General features: G+C 41.2%; 1 protein-coding gene across 1 annotated transcript in view; it reads right to left on the bottom strand.

The window, feature by feature from the left end:
• Positions 1–27,023, bottom strand: part of LRRC38 (leucine rich repeat containing 38) — a 48,257-nt gene extending 21,234 nt beyond the window's left edge. Inside the window, exon 1 of the mRNA XM_074192035.1 lies at positions 26,381–27,023. Within this exon, the coding sequence (XP_074048136.1) occupies positions 26,381–27,023 (643 nt within the window). The remainder of the gene's footprint in view (positions 1–26,380) is intronic.
• Between the last annotated feature and the right edge of the window lie 464 nt (positions 27,024–27,487).

Here is a 27,487-nt window from a genome sequence, read left to right as displayed (position 1 = left end):
ACCTAGATATATATATATAGATTACATTTCCTCTACTCCAAGTAACCTTTTTTCAGAACAAGAATTATTTATTTAAGGGGGGCCAAATGAGCATAGTGACTGAGTCATAATAGGTATTTTCCTAAAGGCTTGATTGGATTGCTCAATTTACCTTCTATTATCATCAACACCATCCCTTAAGCATCTGTTATGAAGCATTAAAGAGTAGTAGAAAGTATTGGGTTTCTAGTCAGTAAGTCCTAGGTTCAAATCCCACCTTTGATACTTACTGATGTACTCAGTCATTTTCTTTACTTACTCCAGCAACTCACTAGAATTTAGCTACTCATCATGGAAGAGAGAGAGATTCAACTCTTGGTGGTCTTTATGGTCATGAAGTCACAGATCTTTCTTATATCTAAGTAAGAATTTGCAAAAAGGAAGAATAACAGAGAAATGTGGAAGTGATGAGGAAAACAAAATTAGAATTTACTTCTATAATCTAGCAATATTCATTAAGATTTAACAAAGACTTCATGAGAATATGGACAAATTCATTTGGTGGTTGGGTGGGACTCTATATTTCATCCTAAACTTTTCCATCCCTGTTGTTGGCAATGGCATCCTTCCAATGGCATCCTTCCAACCTTCCAGCTTCACAAACTTGGAATCAACTTTGACTCTCTTTTCTTTCCCTTATGCAATCAATTGCATGTCAGTCTTGCTTCCACATCATCTGTGACATGTTTCTTCTTTCTCTCCACTCGTGTAGCTTTTATGAGAGTTCAGCTCATCGCCACCTCTTTCTGAATTGTGGCAAATATCCTTTTAATTTGTATCTTTGTCTCATCTCTCCCCTTTCAAAACCATTCTTCACACAGCTTCCAAATAGATTTTCCCCAAAGATAGATCCAATCATTTGTCTGTCTCTATCTCTGTCTCTCTCACCATCATCATCACATCATCAATGGTTCTCTATTGCCTTTATGATAAAAATACAAAATCTCCAACCTGGCATTTAAAGCTTTCCATAGTCTGACTCCCACTTAGCTTTATAATCTCATTTTATATTATTTCATATACTCTCTGAGTATATTCTGTTCTGCTGCCTGTTTTCTGTACCTTACATTTCATCTCCCACTTGTATGCCCTTGCCCAAGTGGTCTCCATTTCTCAAATGTTCTCTCCTCTCCCCTCTGCCTTGTAGATTTCTAGTCTTTTTAAATTAAGTGCATGGTTCAGATGCCTCCTCAAAAATCAAGCCTTTTCTGATTCTTCCAATTTTTAGTACCAACTCCCTTTCGAAATTATTTTGTTATTTACTTCTATAGTCCATGTATTACCCTCTACTTCTGAAGGAAATGATCTGTTTAATTGCCATCTTCATAGCCCCAGCTACCAGTTCAGTGCCTTGAACATCACTTAATAAATGTTTGCTGATCTGAATTTATAAATTAAACATCAATTGGTTGTTTATGTGAATCCAAGTAGCAAAACAATATTTTTAATAGCAGTAGTAGGATAGGATAGGACAGGACAGGACAGGATAGAATAGGAGAAGAAAGAGCTCTCTTGTGGCATATGAAATGTAATAGTATGTGACTACTGTTCTGTAAGAAATGATAGGGGCAGCTGGATGGCACAGTGGATAGAGGGGCAGCTGGGTGGCACAGTGGATACCGGTCCTGGAATCAGGAGGACCTGCCTGAGTTCAAATCCAGTCTCAGACACTTAATCATTACCTAGCTGTGTGGCCTTGGGCAAGCTACTTAACCCCATGTGCCTTGCTAAAAACTGAAAGAAAGAAAGAAAGAAAGAAAGAAAGAAAGAAAGAAAGAAAGAAAGAAAGAAAGAAAGAAAGAAAGAAAGAAAGAAAGAAAGAAAGAAAGAAAAAAAGAAAGAAATGAGAAGCATGGGAAGACTTGTATGAACTGATACAGAGTAAAGTAAGAAGAAGCAGGGATTGTATACCCATTGACTAAAATGGAAAGAACAATATAACTATCCAAACTAAAGGCTGTGAAATTATACTGAAGAAACTTATGTGAGAAGACACACCCCTCTTTTCTTAATAAGAAATGTGAGTGTGGAACACAACATATAATGTTAGATTTGGTTGAGGATTTGATTTGTTTTTCAGAATCTTTTTTTCTTTGTAACAAGGGATGACTCTCCAAAAGGAAGAGGGAGGATATATTAGGATAGAAAAGTAATATAAAAGAAGAAATATCTATAGCTTCAAAATAATAACAGACACAAACTTTTATAACTTATAATGAGAAGTAGTATGATATAGCTGAGAATTGACCTTGAAGTCAAGAATATCTGAGTTCAAGTTTTGCTTCTGATATATACAGACTATGTAATCACAGAGTTGCCTGGGGCAACTCTCTAGGGTTGTAAGTTATAGAGCAGTGGGAGTAGGAATTCCTACATCCTGATTTATAATAGTAATAATGATGATGTTCACATAGCACTTGTGATCTATCAGGCACCATACTAAGTGCTTTACAATAATTATTTCCTTCAATCCTCCCAATGGCTCTGCATGATAGATGATATTATTAATCCCATTAAAAATGAGGAAACTAAGACAGAAATCAACAAGATACTTGCCTATAGTCCCACTAGTTGGAGTTAAACTCAGGTCTTCTTGATTCCAGAAAAAATTATATTTGTTAAAGTTAATGTTTCCTTTTTTTTTAAGTTACAGTTTGATGATCATGGTTTTATCTTTTATTTTCCTTTTTTATTTGAATGTTGTTGTTGATGGTTATTAACTTCCTTCTAAATTTTCTTCTATTATTAAATCCATCCTGCCAGCCCCTTCCCAATAACTTTTACTCCCTCCAGAATTCACTGATTCCATCTGTGTTTCCTCAGCCTGGGATTGTTCAGCAGGTGTTGGTTATGAAAATTGTTCCCAGAATAGGAGAGCTAAGGGCCCATTGGACTCGCCTTATCAGCCCATTACTAGGGGGTGAATGTTTTTGCCTTGCATTGAAAACCTCAGAGCAATTTACTCACCAAAAAATAAATGTTTTAAAATAAAAAATGATCCCAATTTCCCTGGAATATTAGAAGCTATGTTTAAATGAGCCTGTTCAGAGCCAGTGGTGTTATGGGAGGCTGCTGGGACCTGAGAAGCTCTAGGCAGAGGTTTCTTCCTCTAGTCTACCACTGCAGAAATCTCTTTGCTGTGTACATGGGCCTAAGGAGTCCCATTTCATTCCCTTCCCCTTCAGGAACAATTGCTTTGAATCTAGAAATTCTTTTCTAGGTCTAAAAAAAATCACAAATTATTAAAGATGGAAAGTTAAAGCTAGGATGGACCATAGAAGGGAAAAATGGAAAAGCAAAAGCAAAGAGAGTAAAAACATTTATTCAGCACCTACTATGTTCCAGGGCTTTACAATTATTATCTTATCTGATCCTCACACTAACTCTGTGAGTTAGGAAGGAAAAATATTATTATTTTATTTTATGGATGGGAAAACTGAATTTTAGAAAAGGGATATGACTTGTCCAGGGTTACTGAGATCACAAGAGGTAGATCTACTGCTTCCAAATCTAGGACGTTTCCTACCAGAAGGTACCACCTCAGAGCCTCCTGGGGGCTGCATTTTCTACTAAGGTTGGAAGAACCATGACGTTTCAGTTGTGATATTATAGACCCGAAGGACTTTTTGAACTTTAACTTTCTATATTCTAAGGAAGTCTATCTTTCTCTACTCTAATTTCTCTTCCAGTTCTGCAGTTCTCTGTTCTAAGAGCCTTCCCAACTCTGACACTCTACATTCTAAATGCCCTCCCAACTCTGACATTCTGGATTCCAAGGATACTCCATGGTCTGACATTTTGCTTTCTAAGGAAAACTCCGTGGTCTGACATTCTGTATTCTAAGACCCCTCCCAGTTCTGACATTTTCTGTTCTAAGGTCCCTCCCAGCTCTGACCTTCTGTTTTAAGGGCCCTCTCAGCCCTGACACCCCATATTCTAAGGGTCCTCCTAGTTCTAGCATTCTGGGTTCTAGGGACCCTCCCAGCTCTGATATTCCATGTTCTGAGGGTCCTCCCAGTTCTGACATCCTATGTTCTAAAGCCCTCCCAGTTCTACATTCTGTGTTCTAAGGGCCCTCCCTGTTCTGAAATCTCTGCCCTAAGGCTCTCTCAGCTCTGCCATCCATTCTAGAGGATCTACCAGTTCTCACATTCCGAGTTCAATTCTGACTTAACATGCTCTAAGGCCCTCTCAGCTCTGGTGTTACATGCTTCCCTGAGGCTAGGAGCAGATGTGTACTAGTCCACAAATCACACAGTGGGCACAAATTCATCTGGAAAGCCCCAGTGGTGTGGGCTCCCAAAGAGGGCCATGGAAGGTCAGCCCTCTTGGATGACGATGGACTGGAAGTGAACTTGATGTGCGAAGTATATATAGAAACAGACTCTGCCTGCCAGCAGGGGATCCAATCCCTGGCAGGGGCTTGGGTCTGAGCAGAAGGAGCCCTAGGACATTTGAAGAGCTTCCACTACTTTCTTCATCTGCCTGCTCACACATCATGTCTACTTAGGTTTAGATCATAACAAGAGGGCATTGGAGAAAAAAAAAGATAGGGAGAGTTAAAGGCCAAGCTAGCAGAGGTTGGGAGGAGGGGATGGATCCAGAGTTCAAGGACAACAATCCACATCTCTTCCACAAGCTATCCACCAAATGGGAGATGATGGGTGACTGGTTGACAATGAATGTCCATTCTCAAATCTAGTCTACCCTTGTCCCTCCCTCCTTCCTTCCTCTTTTTTTTCACTCCTTCCCTTCACTTTCTCTCTTCCTCCCTCCCTCCCTCCTTCCTTTTCTTCCCTCTCTTCCTTCCTCCCTCCCTTCTTCCCTTCCCTCATTCCTTCATTTTCCCCCTCCCTCCTTTCCTTCTTTTCTTCCTTCCTGTATGACTATGCTTACATCCCTAGTGGGTGACACATCAGACAGAATGCTGACTCTGGAATCAGAGGCCCTAGGTTTAAATCCCACCTCTGAAACTTTCTGTGTTACAAGTCACAATACCTCCAAAATTCAGTTGAAACCTCTATGAAATGATGAGACTGGACTAGCGGCTTCTGAGGTCCTTCTGGATCTATGATCCTGAGACCCAATTTCCTGCCAGTATGACCTTAGGTAAGTCCCCTAGCTCTCCTCTGGGTTTGAGTTTCCTCTATGATGGGGAAGCCTGGACTTCTAGCCTTTAAAGGTCCTCCTCAGCTCTAAACTTGCTTCTGTGTGTCTCAAGCCAGATCCTCCTACCTATGAATAAGAAAAGATTCGGTTTTGCTTTCAACAGTTCCTAGTCTATTTTGGTCTCTCTTGGCCAAAGTAAAGTTCATTCAAATTCAGGGCAGGGACTATTTCCTTTTCTGTTTCTGTATCTCCAGAGCCCAGTATGCATGTATTGAATAAATTCACAAAAGTACCTATTATGTCTAAGATCCTGTGCTCAAAACTGGGTTATAAACCTTAAAAAAAATAGTATGGCTCCTGCCTTCAGGAGGTTTATATCCTTCTGGAGGGCCACACCAGGGCTTACAATGCAAGGAAGTATAAGAAAAAAAAAGTGTATATTTGGTCTAAGCCCAAAAGGCCAGATTATTAAAGGGGCAAGAGTTTCAGGAATTTCTCTGGAATTCACTGGGGTATAGGGTAAAGAAAAAAGTATTGGAATCAGAGTCTGAGCGCATTAGCTAAAGTATAGCTCCTATTGATTTACCAGTGATAAGATCCAGAAAAATCATAAGATCTATGTTTGACTGGCAAGGATCTTAAATTAATAAGAATTCGTCAGTGACCCCTAGAGAAATAAGAGTAGAAGATCCCAGCTTTAGAGCTTAAAAGGACCTATGCAATGTCTTCATTTTACAGATGAGGAAACTATAGTTCATGGAAGGGGCATGACTGATTCTTATGACATGGTCACATGGACAGTAGTATGAATGGTAAGGCTACAATTTAAACCCAGGTGAACCTATCAATCTTTCCACTATATCACACTGTAAAAATAGAGCCAATTACAAAGATATTTCAAAGAATTTTTCTTGATGTCCCTGAAATCATCCCCATTAAACTAAATTATTAGCTATGAGACCCTGGGTAAGCCACTAATATTCTATCAGCCTCAGTTTTCTCATCTGTAAAATGGACCTACCTCCCAGGATTTTTGAGAGGTCAAATGAGACAATACATGTAAAGGGTTTTGCAAATTTACATAAATACTGATCTGTGAAATATATTACTCTTATAGAACATTATAAGGGGAACTACCTGGGTATATCATCATTTTTTGCTCTCTTACCCCTACCTATCTACCCTCACTACATAGCAGCCATGCTTCTGTTCATTCCTCTTTGATTCTGTCCCATTCCTCACCATAGAAGCTTCAAACTCTGTTCTTTCCCCAAGTCTCTGATTCTACTTCTCTCATCTTCAGATACCCAGAGCTCCTCCTTTATTGAGAAGATGGATGCTAACTCCCATAATTCCCTCACCACTCCTCCTTTGAATCCTTTAGTGTCATAATCTGTTTTCTCAGTCTGGTGAAGTGAGAGGAAATGTGGTCTAACAGAATGACTGATGGATATAAAGGTAGATCATCTGGGTTTGAACCTCCCTCTTCTCTGGGTTTCAGTTTCCCTATTAGTACTTCCAGTACTATTTCTTCTCTTATTCCCTTCAACCTCAGAGGATGAAGAGCCCCTCCTTTTTGCCAACTATAACCCCTTTCCCCCCATTACCTGAGTCTTATTTCTTCCTATCTCCACCATGATTCGTCTCTCTATATAGCTTCAATCTCTTCCCTCTACTGCTCTTTACATTCAACTGCCAGGAAGAGTCTAAAATATCATTGCTTTGATCCTCCTCTCCAGTTCACCAATCATTAAGCATTTACTGTTATGCCAGGTGATAGACACAGAGACAAAAATGAAGTAGTCCTTGTCTTTAAGAAACTTCTCTTCTATTAACAGAAGGTAGGGCGGAAATTAATTTTACTTTTTCACATAGTTAGCACTCAGTAAGCACTATTTGAGTATCAAAGAGACATGCATGAATGAGTATGTGTAAATATGTGTGCAAAATAATAAAATTTAACTAGGAAAGGGATCTATGGGAATGGGTTTGACTGTAAAGGGACATTAGGAAAGACTCTTGTCCTAGATCTCTCCTCCTCTTCGCTGCTTAAACTGTAGTGAAAGGTGTCTACACCTGCTGCTTCCTCTTTTTCATCATTCCCTCACTCTTCAAATCCTTATAATCTGGATTCTGTCACCACACCACTCTACTAAAATGCTCTCTCTAGGAGTTCATGGTTTTATTGCTAGATTCAATGGCTGGTTTCTTGTAACTATTCTCAGACTATCTGCCACTCTTGAAAAACCCAATCTTCTGGATGCCTCCTCCTTCTTTGGTTTTTATGATGTCATAAAATATCTTCAGGTCTAAATATGTGATCCTCCTAGATCTCTGATGGATCTTTCTCTGTTTCTTTTGCTGTATACCATTGCTTTTCCCGTTCATTAAACAAAGGTGTTCTTCTAGTCCTCTTTTCTTCCTTTTCATCATTCTCTCCTTTGATATCTTATCTCCTCCCATGAGTTCAATAACTTCCATACACATGGTTCTCAAGTCCATAATCCAACCCCAATCTCTCCTATGAGCTCCTTTATCTCTATATGTATACTGTATACCTCTATCTGGAAAGACTGCCAGCAATGTGAACTGAACATATTTCAAAATGAAATAACATCTGCCCCCAAAATCTTTCCTTAACTTGTCTATTCCAACTGACAGCACCATCATTCACTCTCTGAATTGCCTGGGTTTATAATCTGGGAATCATCTTGACTTCTTACCTTTGCTCAAGCAAACTGTGATAGCATTTGCCAAATCTTGTCTATTCTACCTTAAAAATACCTTTTCCACATTTGATTCCTTCCCTCTACTACTACTACTTCAGCTTTCCTTGTTCAGGGGCCCTTTCCTCTTGAGCTTTAGAATTAGCCTTTTATCTGTTCTTTCCCCCTTGATCTACCCCTTTTTCCAATCCATCCTTCATTCCGCTTCCCAATTCATCTTTCTAATTCATTGCTCAAAAATGCCATGCTTCTATTAAAAACCCCCACAAAATCTGTTTCCTTACTGTCAAATATTCTCAGTACCTTCACTCCCAAGTCTCATCTCTTACTACTTCCCTCTACATTCCACCAACCATAGATACTACCATCTCCAGTTCTATCCCTGCCTTCTTTCTCTAGATCTTTCCTTATGCTGTCTCTTTTTACTGAAATGGTCATCTCCATCTATTGAGGTCCTTCTCATTCTTCAAGGTCCCAATTCAATTTCTACCTTTTATATCAAGTCTTTCCTAAATATACTATCTCCTAGGTTAAAAACTGATATCTCTCTTGTTAAATTTCCCAAATTTGCCTGGAGCTCTCCTTTATACTTATCCCAGTCTCCCAAGTATCATTGTAAACCTGAATACTCATCTTTCCCTCTTACTAGATTGTAAGCTCACTGAAAGCAAGATATGATCATATCTACTTTTGTACCCCAAATGCCCAGTTAAGAAGAGGCATTCTTAACCCTTTTTGTGCCATGGACTCCTCTTGCAATCTGTGGACCTCTTCTTAGAAACTTTTTTGCAAGGCAATGGGGTTAAGTGATTTGCCCAAGGTCACACAGCTAGATAATTATTAAATGTCTTGAATTCAGGTCCTCTTGACTCCAAGACTGGTACTCTATCCACTGTACAACCTAGTTGCTCCAAAATCATGACTTTAGACAAATGAAGTTAATGTTTAATTTTAATGAGATAGTAGGGAAAATAAAGAGGTAATTTCACCCCCACCATCCAAGTTCTCTGTGCCCTTCCCCCAGAACTCTATCTATAGATCAGGTTTGTGAACCTCCAGCCTAGTATATGATTTTCTATACAATAGGTGCTTTAAAATGCCTTAAAAATTGAGTATCTGTTGAATACATAATAGCTTAAGTATAGAGGATGTGACACAGAGCAGAGTTTTTAAAAATGGATAAGAATGGGGACAATTAGGTGGTACAGTGGATAAAGCACCAGCCCTGGAGTCAGGAAGACCTGATTTCAAATCCAGTTTCAGACAACTGATACTTACTAGCTGTGTGACCTTGGGCAGGTCATTTTAACTCCATTGCCTTGCAAAAAGCAAAACCAAAAAAATGGATAGGAATTCAACAGTCATCAGGAACAGAATAAGCCAAGGCATAGAAATAGGAAAATGGGGTATGTTAACAGAATAAAGTAAGAAGCCCAGTCTGGCAGCAGCACAAAGTACAAGATGAAATAAGGCTGGAAAAGTACAAAGCTTCCAGATTGTGGCAAGCCTTGAATGTCAGGAAATGAGTTTGAATTTTCTTCAGTAGGCAATAAAGTATATCCCAAAATTTTCTTAAGACTGGTTGACATGTACAATTCTTTGCATAATAAGCAGAGCCCTGGAATGAGGAAGACCTGGGTTGAAAACTCCCCAAATCTATTTATTAGCTGTATGACCCTGGACAAGTCATTTAATTCCTGTTTATTTGTTTTCTCATTTGTAAAAATGAGGATAATAATAGGACCCAGTGTTGCTGTGAGAATAAAACGAGCTGAAACAGGATGTAAAATATATTGCAAACCTTTAAGAACTTTATAAATGTGAAATGTTAGAGTTATCATTTATTTTCAAAGGGAGAGAATTGACCTTTAAGAGGATATGCAAACAAAAATTTACATGCTAAGCAGGCCTGAAATCAGAAATACTTATCTTTCTGTGTTCAAATCTAGTCTCTGACACTTACTAGTTGTGTGTCTTAACCATGTTTGCCTCTGTTTCCTCATCTGAAAAATGAGCCAAAGAAGGCAATGGTCAACCACTCCAGTATCTTTGCAAGGAAAACTCCAAATGGGGTCACAAAGGGTCAGTCACAACAATAACAACAAATTATTATTTCAATAAAACTCAATTCCTGGTCTGCTAAAAAGGATATAAGGCTGACTCAATATTCAGCAATATTTGAAAAGATGAATGATTCAGGGCAATATCAGAAGTTGGTTCATCCCCTGGGATTAGGTGGAATAAATTAAGTAACATCTTTTCATTTTCATTTCATTTCATTCATGTCAGTGAAAAGTCAAAGTGACAAGCGTTCAATTCAGCTCTTAGAATGTTCCAGACACTTATATTGTAAGTATACAAATAAAAGCAAAAGGACAATTCCTGCCCTTAAGGAGCTTACATTCTAATTAAGGAAGAATGGAGGCTTTGGAGTAGGGGGACATAGTGTTCAAATATTCACTCTACTGCTTACTGTATAAACCTTGGGATGTCACCTAATCACTTCCTCATTTATAAAATGAAGTTCAATGATATAATGTCAAAAGTCACTTCTAGTTATAGATCTAAGAACATAGGTTTCCTTTTATTTAATGAAATTTTAATTTTATATTTAGATTTTTTCATTCTCTCCCTGCCTGCTCCCATTCCCAAACTGAGAAAGAAAGAATAATAAAACTCCTATTACAATCATATATAGTCAAGTAAAACCAAGTATTCAAGTAACCTCTCTTTTAGGAGGTGGCCAGAATGTTTTAACTTGAATCTTCCAGAATTGTGGTTGGTAGTTTATTGAGTCTTTCAAAGCTATTTAAACTTCACAATATTTTTGTGTTGTATAAATTGATCTCCTGGGTCTGCTTACTTCACCCTGTATTGGTTCAAACAAGTCTTCCTCAGTTTTTTTGAAACTGTCCTCTTCATCACTTTTTATAAGTGCAATATAATGCCATCAGATACATAAAATTTTTAATGGAACTATATTTCATAAGCTTCTGGAACTTCTGTTTCTTCATCTATAAAACTTCTGCTTCTTCATCTATAAAATAGGGTTAGACTGGATCAGTGGTATCGAACTCAAATAGAAATAGACCTAGATTGACTTAGAAAACTTTTAATTAACATAATATGTTGTACTATACTTTTACTTATTTTGGTAGACATTTCCCAATTACATTCTAATTTATTTCAGGCAGAACTGGGGAGTTTTGAGTGACCCGAAAACAGTTAGTTTGACTCCTTAAAACTAGATGCCCTCTAATATATCTTCCAGGTCTAAATTTCTGATACATTTTTAGATCCATTCTAAACAAATGTTGGAGGACTAGATGGTCAACTGTTTACATGTTGCATCAATCCATGCTGTTGGTATTGTTTTAGTAGTATCCAATTCTTTGTGACTCTATTTGGACCTCTCTTGGCAAAGGCACTGGAATGGTTTGGCCATTTCCTTTTCCAAAATCATTTTCCAGATGAGAAACCCAAGGCAAAAAAGAATGAAGGGACTTGCCCAGGATTACACAGCTTGTATGTGTTTGAAACCAGGTTTGAACTCAGGTTTTACTGATGCCAGGTTCTGTTGTTCTGTTCACTGCACCGCTAAACTCCCATTAAGCCCAGGCATTTTACTTTGTGACTTTTGTCACATCCCTGCTCTCCCAGTAGAATTGGGAGAAACAATACAAAGAAGGAGTTCTTTCTGGGTATGCACTGGTATAGAACAGGGGCTCCTAAATTCTTTTGGTGCCATGGGCCCCTTGCGCAATGTGAGGAAGCCCATAGGCTTCTTCTCAGAATAAGATTTTTAAATAACTGAAAGGAAGACCAAATTGAAGTTAAAAGTTAGTGAATATAAAGATGGGATTTTCTTCATGTTCATGGACTCTGTGTAAGAACACCAATGACAGGGAGGGAGCATGAGATTTCCCAAAGAGGGTTGGACAGGAGCGAAGCTTGAAGAAAGCAAGAGATGCTAAGAGGCAGAAGTGAAAAGAGTGCTGCTTCTTGAGTCTAACAATAATTCTAACACTACCTCTGTAACTTGGTCAAATCACTTAACCTCCCTGGGCCTCAGTTTTCTTTTCTGTAAATGAAGGGGGTTGAACCAAATGACCTCTAAAGTCCCTTCAAATTCTAGATGCATGATCCTATGAACAGGTCTAAATAAAGTGAGGAAGAAATGCATTTTAGGTATAGAGGTATGGACCTTTCGGGTCCAGGGTCTGGAAGGTCCTCGAATCCTGTCTAGCTCTGAAATCTTAGATGACCTCTATCATTTCTTCAGAAATGAATAACATCTACAGTTGTCCCTACAAAGGGATAGCAGAAATCCCAGGTCAGAATCCTTGAGATAATCCAGACAAGACTATTATAGACTGAAGGAAAAAGCTAGACAAGAAAGAGTACACCACAAAAACAAACTGTAATTAAGAGTTCCATTTAAAATGCATTAGCTGTTGGAATACAAGCAGATGCTGAGAGTCTCAAAGCAGGACTAAGAGAGATTGAAAAATAGCAACAGAGATCTCACCCCAACCTCTGACAAGAAATGGCTATTTTCCTGGAGCCTTCTGACAGAAAGGAACCAGGAGCTCTCCATGGTGCTGCTGGCCCCTTCCTGTATGACTCTAGATAAGTAACAATGAACCCAACCAAAACTACACTTGGCTCTCCTAATGTACACAACCCTTGCTTCTCATACTTCACAGTCAGCTTTCTGAGAGTCTTTAGTTTCAGCCAAAGAACTTGTAGGAATGTAAGACAATAGGGATTCCATCAGGTGCATGCACTCCTTCCTCATTTTATTTAGGCCTGTTCATGGGATCAAGTATCTAGAGCTAGAAGAGACTCTAGAGGCCATTTGGTTCAACCCCCTTCATTTACAGAAAAGAAAACTGAGGCCCAGGGAGGTTAAGTGATTTGGTCAAGTCACAGGGGTAGTGTTAGAATTAATATTAGACTCAAGAACCAGCACTCTTTTCACTTCTGCCTCTTAGCATCTCTTGCTTTCATCAAGCTTAGTCTGTCCAAGCCTCTTTGGAAAATCTTTTATGCTCCCTCCTCTGCCTAGATGAGTATGTCTACCTGAGATTCTTTCCCCAAAAGGAAGCAGATAGCAGTAGCCCAAGCTTCTGGATTCACTGGCATCTGGGACATTTTTCCAGACACTTTTGAAGAAACTGAAGGACATGAGATCTTTTCTGACTCCCTTTGACCCTTTGCTACTAGTTGTCCCCACTCAAAAATTATCTTGTCTCTGACTATATGTGTGTGTGTATTTAATATATATATATATATATATATTATATACACACATACACATCTCTTTGAGCATGACTGTAAGGCATTTAGGTTATGCTGTGATTAGAATCCTGGACTTGGAGTTAGAAAGATCCAAATTTCAATTCTTCCTAGATACTCGAAAGTTGTGTGACTCTGGGTAAGTCACTTAACTATTCTCAGCTTCAATTATCTAATCTATAAAATGGGAATAATAATTGTCCCTACATCTCAGGTTTATTTTTAGAATTAAATGAGATAGGAGGTGCCATGCACATTTATTATTTTTACTAAAAATTGTAGACTGGTATTGTTAAAGAAAGTAGTTTGCTAAGAATTTTCTGAATTAATAAAATCATAGGTCTGGTATAAAAAAGAATTAAATGAAATAGAATATGTAAAGCAATTTGTAAACCTTAAAATGCTACATAAAAGTTGTTATAATACTAAATTATATCATCACCATCCACAATTACCATCATTATTATTACATGTTGCTTCTTCTAATGGACTACAAGCTTCTTGTTAGGAATGTTTCATCAGTAAATGTTTGTTATCTTGACATCCCCAGAGCCCAGCATTGTGCCAGGTACCCACCGAGAGCTTAATAAATGATTGTAGACTTGAAGATATAGGATCTTTGAACCTAGAGTTGGAAGGAATTTTAGAGTTTGTTTAGTTCAATGCTTTGATTTTATTTGGTTTATTTTATTTGGTCTCCAAGTAAAGTAAGATCCTTCTGCCCCAGATTTCTGGAATAGAGTGGAAAATTATCAAAACCCAAGGTCCCTGCACAGGGGAGGAGGAATTCCTAAACAATGATGAGTTCCCCCCATTTGCCTTGCAAAAACCAAACCAAAACAAAACAAAACAATGATGAGTTCCTGGAGAACTTAAGAATCCAGACTTCTACAAAAAACAGAGGGATATTTTAATCAATAGTGATCTTCTTGGGCATTCAAGGCACCCAGTTTTTAGAAAGAGTAAAGGAGAAGTTTTGGGGTTCCATCAACCTAATGGGAAGACTGATGCCCCCACTGCCCACCAAGAGTCAAAGGATTGAGACATGACATGGAGGTCTAAAAGGCCCAGACTTTGTCCTCTGCTGCTAGCAGGAGTTAGACAATGTGGGTTCAATGGGAAGGGGGTTACCTCTCTAGCAATCCCATTTGTTTTTCTTTCTGGGGTTAGTTCAAATTCTTAAGGTTGTGCTAAAGGCTTGAATCTCATGTGTATCCCTAAAGTGAATGTCAGGGTGCCCATCTCTTTAGTTCAAAAACCATGGTAGGTCATGAGTTTAGGGTTCTGTATAACTTTAGAGTTGCATGTGTAAAGTAGGATTTAAACCAAAGAGGAAGAATTATGTCAATTGTTTTTGAGTTTATTCAAGTCCTTTTTGTATTTTTTCTCTCTCTGTAGAAGATCAGGACTGTTCTGTACTCCATTATCAGGGTTGTGTTGCAGTCAGCTCAAAATGGCTCCCAAGAGTCAATCGTTAAATTTTCAGTGTGAGCATTTGTACTTCAGAAATCAGCAAAGGCTACAAGCTGGGTTTGATTTGTTGCTTTGTTGATTTTCTAGACTTGATAAAGAGATGGGAAAAATGCTAAAATTGGAGATTAAACTTGAAAGTGAGGCTTGCAGACATCTTTTCTGAGAGCTGATATTAAACACATGTCATTGTCACTGGGGATTGTTAGCTGAAGTATCTATATGGAAGCCAAGAACCCTTTTATTTACACCAGTAAAAATTCAGGCAAAACTTTTATTTTGAAATTTCCCAGAGGCAACTCTGGGGAAAGGGGACAAGACAAAGAAATAGGGATTGTCCAAGGAAGCATAGAATTTAAGAGTATTATTCAATGGATTACAAAGAGTAATATTCCACCTCACATATATGCCATATTTTGTTCAGACGGCTCAATTGATGCACACCCATCAGCCATTGGTCATACATTTAGAATTGTAAGGAAACTGAGGACTAGGGTGTGTGTGTGTGTGTGTGTGTGTGTATGTAAGTGTCTTGTCCTGGGTCACACAGTTGATAAATAACCGTGCAAGGATTTGAATCCAAGTCTTCCTGGCTTTTAGTCTGCCACCAAATTGCCTGTGACCATTTTGCTTACAGTTTTTAATCTCTCTCTGTCTTTGTTTTTCTCTCTCTATCTCTTTCTCTCTGTGTCCCTCTCTCTCTCTCTCTCTCTCTCTCTCTCTCTCTCTATATATATATATATATATATATATATATATGTATATGTATATGTATATGTATATGTATATATATGTATGTATATATATATACATATATAATGACTATTTTGGCATATATGAAATATGCCTCCATCTTTATATATTTGTCTTATTTTGGAGGGGTCATTTTACTGATAAAAACATCACATCCTGAAGAGGTCAGATATCTTGTCTAATGTCACACACTTAATAAGAAGACAAGCCAGGATACAAACCCAAATTCAGAACTATTTTTGTGATAGTAGGTTAATGTGTTTTTGGAGTCAGAGGGCCTGAGTTTTTTGTTTTTTTGCAAGGCAATGGGCTTAAAGTGGCTTGCTCAAGGCCACACAGGTAGGTAATTATTAAGTGTCTGAGGCAGGATTTGAACTCAGGTACTCCTGATTCCAGGGCTGGTGCTCCATCCACTGTGCTACCTAGCTGCCCCTGTGAGTTTTAATCCTAATTCTTCTGCTAATTACCTCACTTCTCTTGGTTAAGTGACCCAGGCTTTCTTTGTCTCAATTTCTTCCTCTGTAAAAGAAAGATGTGAACTAGATGATCTTGGAGTACCTCCCTTCCAGCTCTCCATCTCTGAGCCAAAGACCTTTCCAGAATCACTATCTCAAAGGGTCTCACTCAGGTTCAGTATCTCCACAGGGATACATTGCCAACCCAACCTCTGCCCCTTCCTCCTATACCACCAACAAAGTCATATCTAGCTTGTCCAAGGTTTGCTCTGTTTCTCAACTTCCCCTGTCATTATGCAGTGATCTCTTGACACTGAAATTGCTGGTGAGATGAAGAAGGGTGTCCCCATCCCTAAGACCTGCACATTCCTTTCTTTTTTATACATGTGCTTTCTGGGCCCTATGCAAACTGTGCTAATTGGATAGGTTTGTTGACATCACCAAAACACTAGTCAGTTTGAAAACAACAAACCAGGAACCCTACAAGGAGGTTTGCACTTTTGCTCAGAGGAAGATGAAGAAAAATGGAAATAATGAATATAGAAATTCTTTGGAATCCCTAATTCCAGAGGCAGCTGAGGACTCTTGTTCCTCCTTCAAGTCACAAAGTCCAATTTCAAGAATCCATAGCTAGAGGTAACCTCCGACCTCTTCATTTTACAGCAAAGAAAATCATAGCCTTGGGATATGAATCCATTTGCCCTAAGAGGGCAAAGGAGTGGCAGATTTCAAATCAAAGACCTTACCTTCAAATATCATTTCTACTTATTACCTGTGAGACCTGGAACAAGCTGCTTAACTTTCCTAAGTCTCAGTTTCTTCATCTCTAAAATGAGAGAGATAAACTATTTGATCCTTTCAGCTCTGGGATCTAGAATCCCTGTGATCACACAGACTCAAAGTTTTCTCCAAGACCTAAATTTATAAGCCTATAACATCGTCCTTCGGCCAGTAGCAGTTGCTGAATTTTAGCCGAGCTGGCATACAAGATGACCTCTGGCCCTAGGGCAGAAGAGGCAGGCTGGGTTTGGGGGAAGGGTAGTCCCATGAAATTAAAAAATAATGATAGGGGGAGAGAGGGAAGGATACTCAGAAATGTCTCAGAGCTCCTAGCTGGAGAGACCCTTTCCACTTTAGATTTAGCGACTCTTACTAAATTACTTTTAGGTGGCAGAATTTGAATTCAAGTCCTATGAATTCAGGTCAATACTGTTTCCACCGTATCATACCAGGAGCTTAGTATCACTGGCTCATAGAGTTAAGGTTAGAAGGGTCTTCAGAAATGTTTGAACCCAAACTTCATTTTGAAGGCCCAGATGAGGAGGGAGGTCTGCTCTAGGAGGTCATGTAAGAGGCATGGTTGAAACTCGATCCCACACTCTCAGATCATGACTACAGTATTCTTTTCAGCAGGGGCTGCTGGATGGCACAGTGGATAGAGCACTGGCCTTGGAATCAAGAGGATGGGAGTTTGAATCCAACCTCTGACACTTGGCTGTGTGACCCTTGGGCAAGTTACTTAACCCTGACTGTCCCACCAGCCAGGGCAATCTCCAGTTTCCTGGTTCACATCTAGCCACTGCACCTAGATGGCTGTGGAGGAGACAGTGAGGCTGGTGATCTAACACAACATCCCCTCACTCAAATCCAATTCATGTGCTTGTCATGGCATCACCTCCCTGATGTCGTGATCTTTTTCCAAAATCAAGGACAAACATTATTATTATTACTCTTTACAGCATACCATTTTAAAGGCAAGAGAAAGGCCCAGAGAAAGGGCCATGATTTTCTTTAACAGGTAATAAATATCCTTTTCCATCCCAGATCTAATCCTGTTTCTGCCAATAAGATGCTGAATACATTTGGACAAGTTTTGGAAGGCAAACACCAGAAGGGCAGGAACCATATCAATGGAATTCTCTCTAAGTAAAATGAGCTCAATGAGGAATTTTTTGAAAGGGGGCAATCAGGATTGAGTGACTTGCCCAGGATCATGCAACTAGTAAGTGTCTGAAGCCACATTTGAACTCAGGTCCTTCCAACTTCTCTAATCACTGTGCCACCTAACCTTCCCTAATGAGGGATGATTTTTAAAAGTGCTCTGTATGTGCCTATGCCTTACATTTCAAGAGGAATTGTTTTCTGGACAAGGGTATTCACAGAAAATTGAGGCTTATGGGAGGAAATTTTTAACAAAGAGAGGGATAAGACAGAGTTGATCATAAATGCCTGAGGACAGCTCCTCCCCACAGACTGTGGGGAAAGCCTAGGATGGGGGGGGGGAACTAAATGACATTTCTTTTTTTGTCTATAAAGGCAAAGGCAGCTGGAAAATCACAGTAGCAGAGATATGTGGCACACGGGTACCACTGCCTGCTTTCATCTGAGTTGACACACAGGATGAGCTCAGGCCCCAGGGTAGAAGGGGCAGGTTGGAGTGGGGAGTGTGTGGGTACATTAAATTATAAAGTAATGATGGGTGGAAGAGAGGGAAGGAGACTCAGAAGGTTCTCAGGATTCCTAGTTGGAGAGGCACCTTCCCCTTTAAGCTTAGCAAATCTGATTAAATTGCTCTTAGGTGCCATCTTAGCTATTAAGATAATAAGTTTTGAGCTGGAAAGGTTCTCAGAGATCTACTCTCTGCCATTCTCATTTTAGAGATGAAAATCCTAGAGAATTTACATGTTTTAGTCAAGGTCCCATGTATATTAATAATCACCCACCAATATTTCACTTTTTTTCCATCAGGACCTATGATTTCCTAGGTGATGGGAACGTCTGGTAAGGAAACTGTCCAGCAGTGATGAGCACCTCCTCTGAGGCTTAGTCTTAGAGAGTAGCCTTAGGGGTGCTGAAAAGAAAATGACTCAATCAGGGTCACACAATGTATATCAGAAGTATATATCTGCCTCCAAGATTTGTTTTTGAATTCCTATAAAACTCTCTAAGTTCGAAAAGCACTTTACAAAAATAATCTCATTTGATCTTCACAGTAACCTATCATTGGCCTCATTTTCCCGATGAGGAAACTGGGGCTGAGAGAGGGTTAGTGACTTGGTATAGGCTGCTAAGTGTGAGGCAGGACCTGAATTCAGGTTTTCCAGAACTCTAAGAGGATATCCAATATCCTTGGATATTAAATTCAGCACTTTTTTTCAGTGACCCTCACAGTTTCTCAGAATGGTATGGCATAAAGAGCAAAACTAGATAGAAGAGAGATTGGGCAAGGGACTGAAGAGGGGGGACAGGGGCTTTGCATTCCCCTCCCCTGTGCTGCTCAGACTATTGCCTAGAGACCTAGGTCCCTGGGTATTCTATTCTCCTATCTGTCATCAGGGAGTTGAACTGAGAAGGAACCTTAGAAATTGATCCCCAAGTCCACCCACTTCCACCAAGTCCCCGGAGGAGGAAGCTAAAGACCAAAAGAGTGCCCAAAGTGAATGGCATAAATAGAGACCAGCACCCAGGTCCCTCTGCTCCCTAAGCCAGGGTCTGTTTCATTGTTCTGGGAAGACGTTGATGAGGCAGATAACTCCTTAGATTCTCTGACACAGCCAGGTCCCACTTGGCCAATCACAGTTCCTGTCATTCTCAAGGCCAGGAAATGGACAGGAAATCATGGGTTTTGACATTCCCCTCTTTCCCTTGTCTCCTTTGTTCATTCTCCTTGGCTGGGAGAGCCTTATCAGATGGGTGACTGCACAGGGAATCTTACCTGGCAGGCGAGTAAACACAGTTTACAAACCAGCAAGGTCATGGGGAGAGAACTGTCTCTATTCTCTTTTGTTCCCCTATTTTAATAGCTAAGGTGGCAGCCTTCCCCCAGTTACTTAGATTTACTTCTAGGAGAGCATATATGCAGCCTGGATTTGAATCCTGAAATGGTTTTCTTTCTCCCCCCCCCCACCATATTGGTTTTCCCCATATTCTAGAACACTTAATTCTCTGGAAGTCAGGATCTCCCTACTGTGGAATGAGGATCCAGGCCATTGAACAAATGGGAAGGAGAAGAGATAGGGATTGAAGAAAGAACCTGAACCTATTATTTACTGGTGTAGATTTTGTCTGTACAGGACAGTTCATAATTGAGGTCAGACTTAAGGTTGCCTGAGAATTTAAGCATTTACCCATTGTCATGTAACAGGGATGAGATTTGAATCCAGGTATTCTTGATTCTAGTTCTGGTGTTCTCTCCACTGTATTTCCCTACCATGAAAGAAAAGGACCTTCTTGCAAACTTCTGCTCCTACAGAGTTATGTGAGCCTTCAGAGGCTTGCACAGGGCTACACCACAGAGTTACACAGTGATATGCTACACCACAGAGGCAAAGCTCAGATTTTCCTGGCTTGCAGAATCACTATCTCATCACACTCTCTCAACTATGAAAATGAGAGCAGCCTAGAATATTAGATCTAGCAGGGACCACTTAGTCCAAATCACAAAGAAGGATATGTGTCTGGACATCTGAGTCGGTCACTTCCACGTCACCAAAATGGTAGTTATAAAATGACCCCAAGGTGGGTCTATACCCTAAAGAGATTATGAAAATGGGTAAAAACATCATTTGTACAAAAATATTCAAAGCAGCCCTGTATGTGATGGCAAAGAATTGGAAATTAAGTGAATGTCCTTCAATTGGGGAATGGCTTAACAAACTGGGGTATATGTATGTCATGGAACATTATTGTTCTATTAGAAACCAGGAGGGATGGGAGTTCAGGGAAGCCAGGAAGGATTTGCATGAACTGAGGCTGAGGAGATGAGCAGAACCAGAAAAACACTGTATACCCTAACAGCAACATGGGAGTGATGATCAACCTTGATGGACTTGCTCATTCCATCAGTGCAACAACTAGGGACAATTTTGGGCTATCTGTAATGGAGAATACCATCTGTATCCAGAGAAAGAATTGTGGGGTTTGAATGAAGACCCAAGACTATTACCTTCAATTTGGGGGGAGGAACCCATTATTGTATTATGTAATTTTGCTAACTCTTATACTTTATTTTTCTTCCTTAAGGATATGATTTCTTTGCAAATTAAAGCTTCTCTGAGGTACCACCTCACACCTCTCAGACTGGCCAATATGACCAGAAAGGATAATGATCATTGTTGGAAGGGTTGTGGGAAATCTGGGACACTATAACACTTTTGGTGGAGCTGCAAACTCATCCAACCTTCCTGGAGAGAAATTTGGAACTATGCCCAAAGGGCAACAAAAATGTGCATACCCTTTGATCCAGCAATACCACTACTGGCTCTATACCCTGAAAAGATGATGAAAAGGGGTAAAAACATCACTTGTACAAAAATATTCATAGCAGCCCTGTTTGTGGTGGCAAAGAATTGGAAATCAAGTAAATGTCCTTCAATTGGGAAATGGCTTAGCAAACTGTGGTATATGTATGCCATGGAACACTATTGTTCTACTAGAAACCAGGAGGGACGGGATTTCAGGGAAGCCTGGAGGGATTTGCATGAACTGATGCTGAGTGAGATGAGCAGAACCAGAAAAACACTGTATACCCTAACAGCAACATGGGGATGATGTTCAACCTTGAAGGACTCACTCATTCCATCAGCGCAACAATTGGGAACAATTTTGGACTGTCTGCAAAGAAGAGTGCCATCTGTATCCAGATAAAGAGCCATGGAGTTTGAACAAAGTTCAAGGACTATTCACTCTGATTTATTTATTTGTTTGTTTATTTATTTACTTTTTAGGTTTTTGCTAGGCAATGGGGTTAAGTGGCTTGCCCAAGGCCACACAGCTAGGTAATTATTAAGTGTCTGAGACTGGATTTGAACCCAGGTACTCCTGACTCCAGGGCTGGTGCTTTATCCACTGTGCCACCTAGCCACCCCTTCCCTTTAATTTAGGGAAAAAACAGATATCTTATTGTCTGCTCTTGTTATCTGTTAGACTTTTTGTCTCTTCCTTAAGGATATGATTTCTCTCTCATCACACTCAATTTGGATCAATGTACAACATGGAAACAAAGTAAAGACTGACAGATTGCTTTCTGTGGGGGGTGGGGAGGGAAGTAAGATGGGGGGATTGTAAAACTCAAATAATATTTTTAATAAAAAAATATGATTTCTCTCTCATCACATTCAACTGAGATCAATGTATACCATGGAAACAATGTAAAGACTGGTAAATTGCCTTCTGTGGGGGGGTGGGAGAAGCAAACAAGAATGGGGGGAAAATTGTAAAACTCAAAATAAATAAAATCTTTCTAAAAAATGACCCCAAGCTTCCTTTATGTTATAGAGCAGGGGGTGGGGAAATCTTTTTTTCTGCCAAGGACCATTTGGATATTTGTGACATCATTATCAACTGAAAAATTAACCTGCTGTATTTGGTTAAACATTTAATTAATTCACTCCTAAAATGTTTTTAGATTTATTGAATTTTGAAACCTGCCTGGCCTGCAACTGCCATGGCATCACCAAACCAAAAGATTTTGAAGGTCTTATATAACTGAGGCCTTGATGTTCCCCATTCCTCTTCTAGAGTCAAATAAATGAAGATAACACATACAAAGATGCTATTCAGCCACATCTGACTCTTTGTGACCCTATTTGGAATTTTCATGGAAAAGATTTTGGAGGGATTTGCCATTTCTTTCTCCAACTCATTAGGTAGACAAGGAAGGCAAACAGGGTGAAATGGCTTGCTCAGTTAGCAACACAGCTAGTAAATGTCTAAGGCTGGATTTGAACTCAGGTATGTATGTATGTATGTATGTATGTATGTATGTGTGTGTGTATATATATATATATATATATATATATATATATATATATATATATATATATATTCATTTGATGGTGGGGGTGGAGGTGAGGGAATCAGAAAAATTCTTATGTGTGTGTATATATATATATATATATATATATATATATATATATATATATATATATGGTGACACGACTAAATTTTAAAGGAAACAAAGGATTCTTGAAGGTAGGAGGAGAGGACAGGCAGAAGGAAGATGATTATAGCTAGTATTCTTCATGAGCAGCAGTAATATGGGAGGACTGGAGAGTTTGTGAAGAGAAAAACATGGCATAAATCTGGAAATAAGCTGGGGGTCAGGTTGTGAGGAGTTTCGAATGCCAAGTCTAATTTGTGGATAAATCAATATGCAGCCTGTGAAATCCATATGGTACAAGGCTTGATTAAGTTGATAGTAATGAGCATTTAAGGTAAAGAAAAGGCCAACAGATCTGGAGGAGAAATGTTCCTCCATGTCAGAGTTGCTTAGTCTATGTATCTTGCTGTCCTGCAACAACCAGAGGAGGGGAAATGGAGTTAAAGAACAAATGGAGAAGGACCTGAAAGCTTGGGGAAAGGTCAGGAAAGTAGGATGCTACGTCAGTTCTCTGATCACTGAACCCTGATCCCCAAGTCTGTGCTGTACTCTATGATATTATGGATTGTTCTAAAAATCCATGGTTAGAATGGGTAGACCTGGAGTCAGAAAGACTGTGTCCCAGAGTTCAAATTTGGTCCAGACAGTTACTAGTTGTATGACCCTGGGTAACCTATTTGTCTCAGTTTCCTCATTCGTAAAATGAACTGGAGAAAGAAATGGCAAACCACTTCAGTATCTTTGCCAAGAAAATGCCAATGAGGCCACGAAGAGCAGGGCATGATTGAGAAAGACCAAACAACAACAATTGGAAATCTGGATATCGTTGTGTCTGTCTATAATAGAACTTTGTGAGCCACCTATCTATTCTTTAAGGAAAGATGCAATTCCAATTACTCCCCAATCACCACACTGTCATTCTCCATTCTCCCCTCTCTCTCTCCCCCCATCAGGAAAACCTTACAGGGTTTTTTGAATTGGAATGATTATTATGAGAACTTTTCAGACTCCGAACTCTTTATAATATACTAATATATCATGGATATGATTTTGTCTGTTCGGGACAGTCAGTTTATAATTTATTAAGTCTCAAGGTTATCTAGGCTTGAAATTTAAACAACTTACCCATTGTCACATAGCTAAAAATCAGGAGTGAGATCTGAACCCAGGTTTTTCTTATTCCAGTTCTGATGTTCTCTCCATTGAGTTTCACCTCCTCCACACTTGGTTCATATCTTTAGATTGTTTCCTATTTCCTGCTTGTAGCCACGGCTTATCTTCCCCAGTAGACTATAAACTTTGTAAGGAGAGAAAATGACTTTTTTTTCTTTCCATCATTTATTCTCTCCATATGGCAAAGAGTCATGATTTTATCCATGTGGAAACTCTCTCTCCACTTCTGGATAGCACAGGTGGTCTACAAGAGGTGGTCTTGGAGACCTGCCTGAGGCTCACATGGAAAATAACTTGTTTCTATTATCAGAAGCAGAATTTGAACCCAGGTCTTCCTGACTCCGGAACAAGTACTTTCTCTCCTATACTATGGTGCATCTCAGAAGGAGAAAAGGAAGGTGGGAAGAAAGACCAGTGATCTGGGTGTGCTGTCCTCACCAGAAAGGATGCAAAGGGAAAACCAGTTTCCTAAGCTCACTCAAAGTCTGCCTTGATTTCACATGATCACAAGATTCTGAACTGGACCTTAGGGAGAGCATTACAGGGGTCTTATCAGGAGTCAGGAAGTCTCCTCTTCCTAAATTCCAATCTGGTCTCAGACACTTCCTAGCTGTGTGACCTTGGACAAGTCACTTCACTTAACCTCAGTTTCCTCATCTGTCAAATGAGCTGGAGAAGGAAATGGCAAACAGCTCCTGTATCTTTTCCAATAAATTTTCAAATGGAGTCCTGAAGAGATGATTGAATGACAACAGGGATCATTTGACAGGTGAGGAAACTGGGACCCAAAGAGGGCAAGTTTTTTGTTCAAGGTCACAGAGTTTGAATTCTTAGACTCAAACCCAATGTTGTTTCTCTGGCACCATGTTCCTTCCTATTGAAACTTCTTCGGAACCAAAGTTCCTTATCACCTAGCAGATGCTCTCTTGTCTTAAAGGAAATCTGTTTCCCTTCAATCCTAGAATCAGTCTCATGGGAACTCAGGGTTTGAGAGACAGAAATACCATAGTCAAGCACCAGTCTTATATTAAGATCCTACTATGTGTCAGACTTCTGGCTAAGCACTTTTGATAGACACCAAGGAAAGACATATCAGTCTTTTTGCTCTCAAGGTGATCACTAATGGGCCTGATAATATGCTAACAACTAAATCCAAACAAGCTATGTACAGAAGAAATGGGAAACAATATTAGAGAGAAGATATTAGGATAAAATGGAACTGGGAAAAGCTTCTTAGTGAAAGCAGGAGGTTTTAACTGAGCCTCGAAGGCACTGGGAGGTGATAGGGCTCTAAAGAGGATGATGATGTTTGTCCTTCATCCTTGAAGAAGGCTATGACAAATATATGAAGTGGATTTGAGTGAGGAGGTGCTGTGCTAAGCCTCACTTTCTCCTCCTGTCATTTGAGTCTAGTGCTTAGACGTGAATCAGGACAATTGGAGATGACCCTGGATGGGAGGCAATCAGGGTTAAATGACTTGCCCAAGGTCACCTATCTAGTGTCTGAGATTGGATTCAAACTCCTCTTTTCCTGCCTCCTGCCAGTGCTCCAGCACTGTGCCACTTAGCTGCCCCTCTAAAGAGGAAAGCAAGGAGGCAAAAACTCTAACTGATTTGACTTGAACTCAGTAACTACAAAGACAGCCCCCCCATAGAATAGTGAGCTTTCTTCCTTCCTTCTTTCCTTCTTATTCCCTCTCCACTGAGCTCCCAGCCTCTTTTCCACCCTCCCAGAGTCCCAGTTTCAGTACTCTATCCATAGTGCCACCTAGCTGCCCCTCTAAAGAGAAGCAGCAAGGTGGCTGGGACACTTAGTAAATTCTGCCTGACTTGAATTGTATCTCCCACAGAAGATGTCATTAACCTCCCCCTCCCCTAGCCAGCACCCTGATTCCCTCTGGGCCAAGCTCCTCCCCCCCCGTGCTCTACCCACTGTGGCACCCAGCTGTCCCTCCAAAGAGGAACAATAAGGAGGTAAGATGGCAGGGTTACCTACTAAATTTTGACTTGACTTGAACTGGATCTCCTGCAGCAGATGCCTCCCCTAGCCGGCACCCCGCTTCCCTCTCCACTGAGTTCCCCTCTTCCTTTTCTCACTCCCCCCCAGGGTCCCACTGTGGGAACAGGAACAGGAAGGAGTCCAGGATGCCGGGTCACTTACTAAATTCTGGTACACTTGAACTGATCTCCCACAGCAGATCTCCATACCCCCCCCCTTCCCCAGCCAGCACCCCTGGTCCCCTCTGGGCCGAGCTCCCCTCTTCCTTTGGCCAGCCCCGAGGGTCCCAGTGCTCTATCCACTGTGGCGCCTAGCTCTCCCTCTAAAGAGGAAAGGCAAGGAGGCCGGGTCACTTACTGACTTGAATTGGATCTCCCATAGAAGTCAACCCCCCCACCCCGGCCGCCTCCCCTAGTTCCCTGGGGGCCGAGCTCCCTTCTCCCACTGCCCGCCCCGAAGGTCCCCGGCCCTCGCTCACCCTTGGGCAGCTTGGACGCATTCTCCTGGAGCCAGGAGAAGAGCTGAGCGAACTGGCAGTCGCAGAGCCAGGGGTTGCCGTCCAGGCGCAGGGTGCGCAGGGAGGGCAGGGCGGCCAGGGCGGCCACGTTGAGGCTCCGGAGCTCGTTATCGTTGAGCTCCAGCACCTGCAGCGACTCCAGGCTCTCGAAGGCGGCGGCGTCCACGCCGGCCAGGCGGTTGTTGGCCAGGCTGAGCTTGAGCAGCTTGCCGGCCGAGCGGAAGGCGCCGGCGCCCAGCTGGGTCAGGTTGTTGTAGCTCAGGTCGAGGAAGATGAGCTTGGCCGAGCCGCTGAAGGCGCCCTCCTGCAGCGAGCTCAGGGAGTTGTTCCTGAAGTCCAGGTAGACCAGGTCCCCGTAGAAGATGAAGAAGTCTGCCGGGATGGCCTCGATGCGGTTGTCGGCCACCAGCAGCTTCCGCACGTCCAGGGGGAAGGCGCTGGGCACGCTGGGCAGCCCTCGGGCCCGGCAGTCCACCGTGTGGGAGTCGGCGCACACACAGCCGGCCGGGCACGCGTGGCCCCGGGGTGCCCCCAGAAGGCAGGAAAGGAGGCAGAGGGCGGCGGCGGGCGGCAGGGACGGCGGGGAGCCCGGCGGCGGCCCCATCCCGGAGCCCCGCAGCTCCTCAGCCCGCGCCTCACCGTCTGCGTGCGCCCCGGGGTGGGGGTGAGCCTGCGCCCCTGCCTCTGCGCGCCGCCCGGGGGCTGGCCGGCCGGCTGTGCGCCTGTGCGCTTCCGAGTGTGAGTCCGTGAGTGTGCCGGCGCGCAGAGGGGATCCAGAGATCACATATCCCTGAAGCTCAAATAGCCGGTGGCTGGGGAGGGAGGAGTTGGGGGGAAGGGGGAAGCGGGGAGCAGAGGGAGGATTCGTCCTGCCCGGGGGAGAAACAAGAAGGGGAAGGGGACTGCCTTCTATCAGTGGATTTCCTCTTGTCCACCCCTCGCTGATTTCGGGGAAAGGTGAAATTAAACCTCTCCCTGGAATTTTCCCATTGGCTTTCTGGGAATGAGTCGGGGATCGGGGACTAAGCGTTCCCAAGTATCCAGATTATGATCAGCAGTTTCCCTTCC

The sequence above is a fragment of the Macrotis lagotis genome, chromosome 1, assembly GCF_037893015.1.
Source record: "Macrotis lagotis isolate mMagLag1 chromosome 1, bilby.v1.9.chrom.fasta, whole genome shotgun sequence".
NCBI classification, from domain to species: Eukaryota; Metazoa; Chordata; class Mammalia; order Peramelemorphia; family Peramelidae; genus Macrotis; species Macrotis lagotis.
This window is presented reverse-complemented; position numbering and strand designations above follow the sequence as displayed.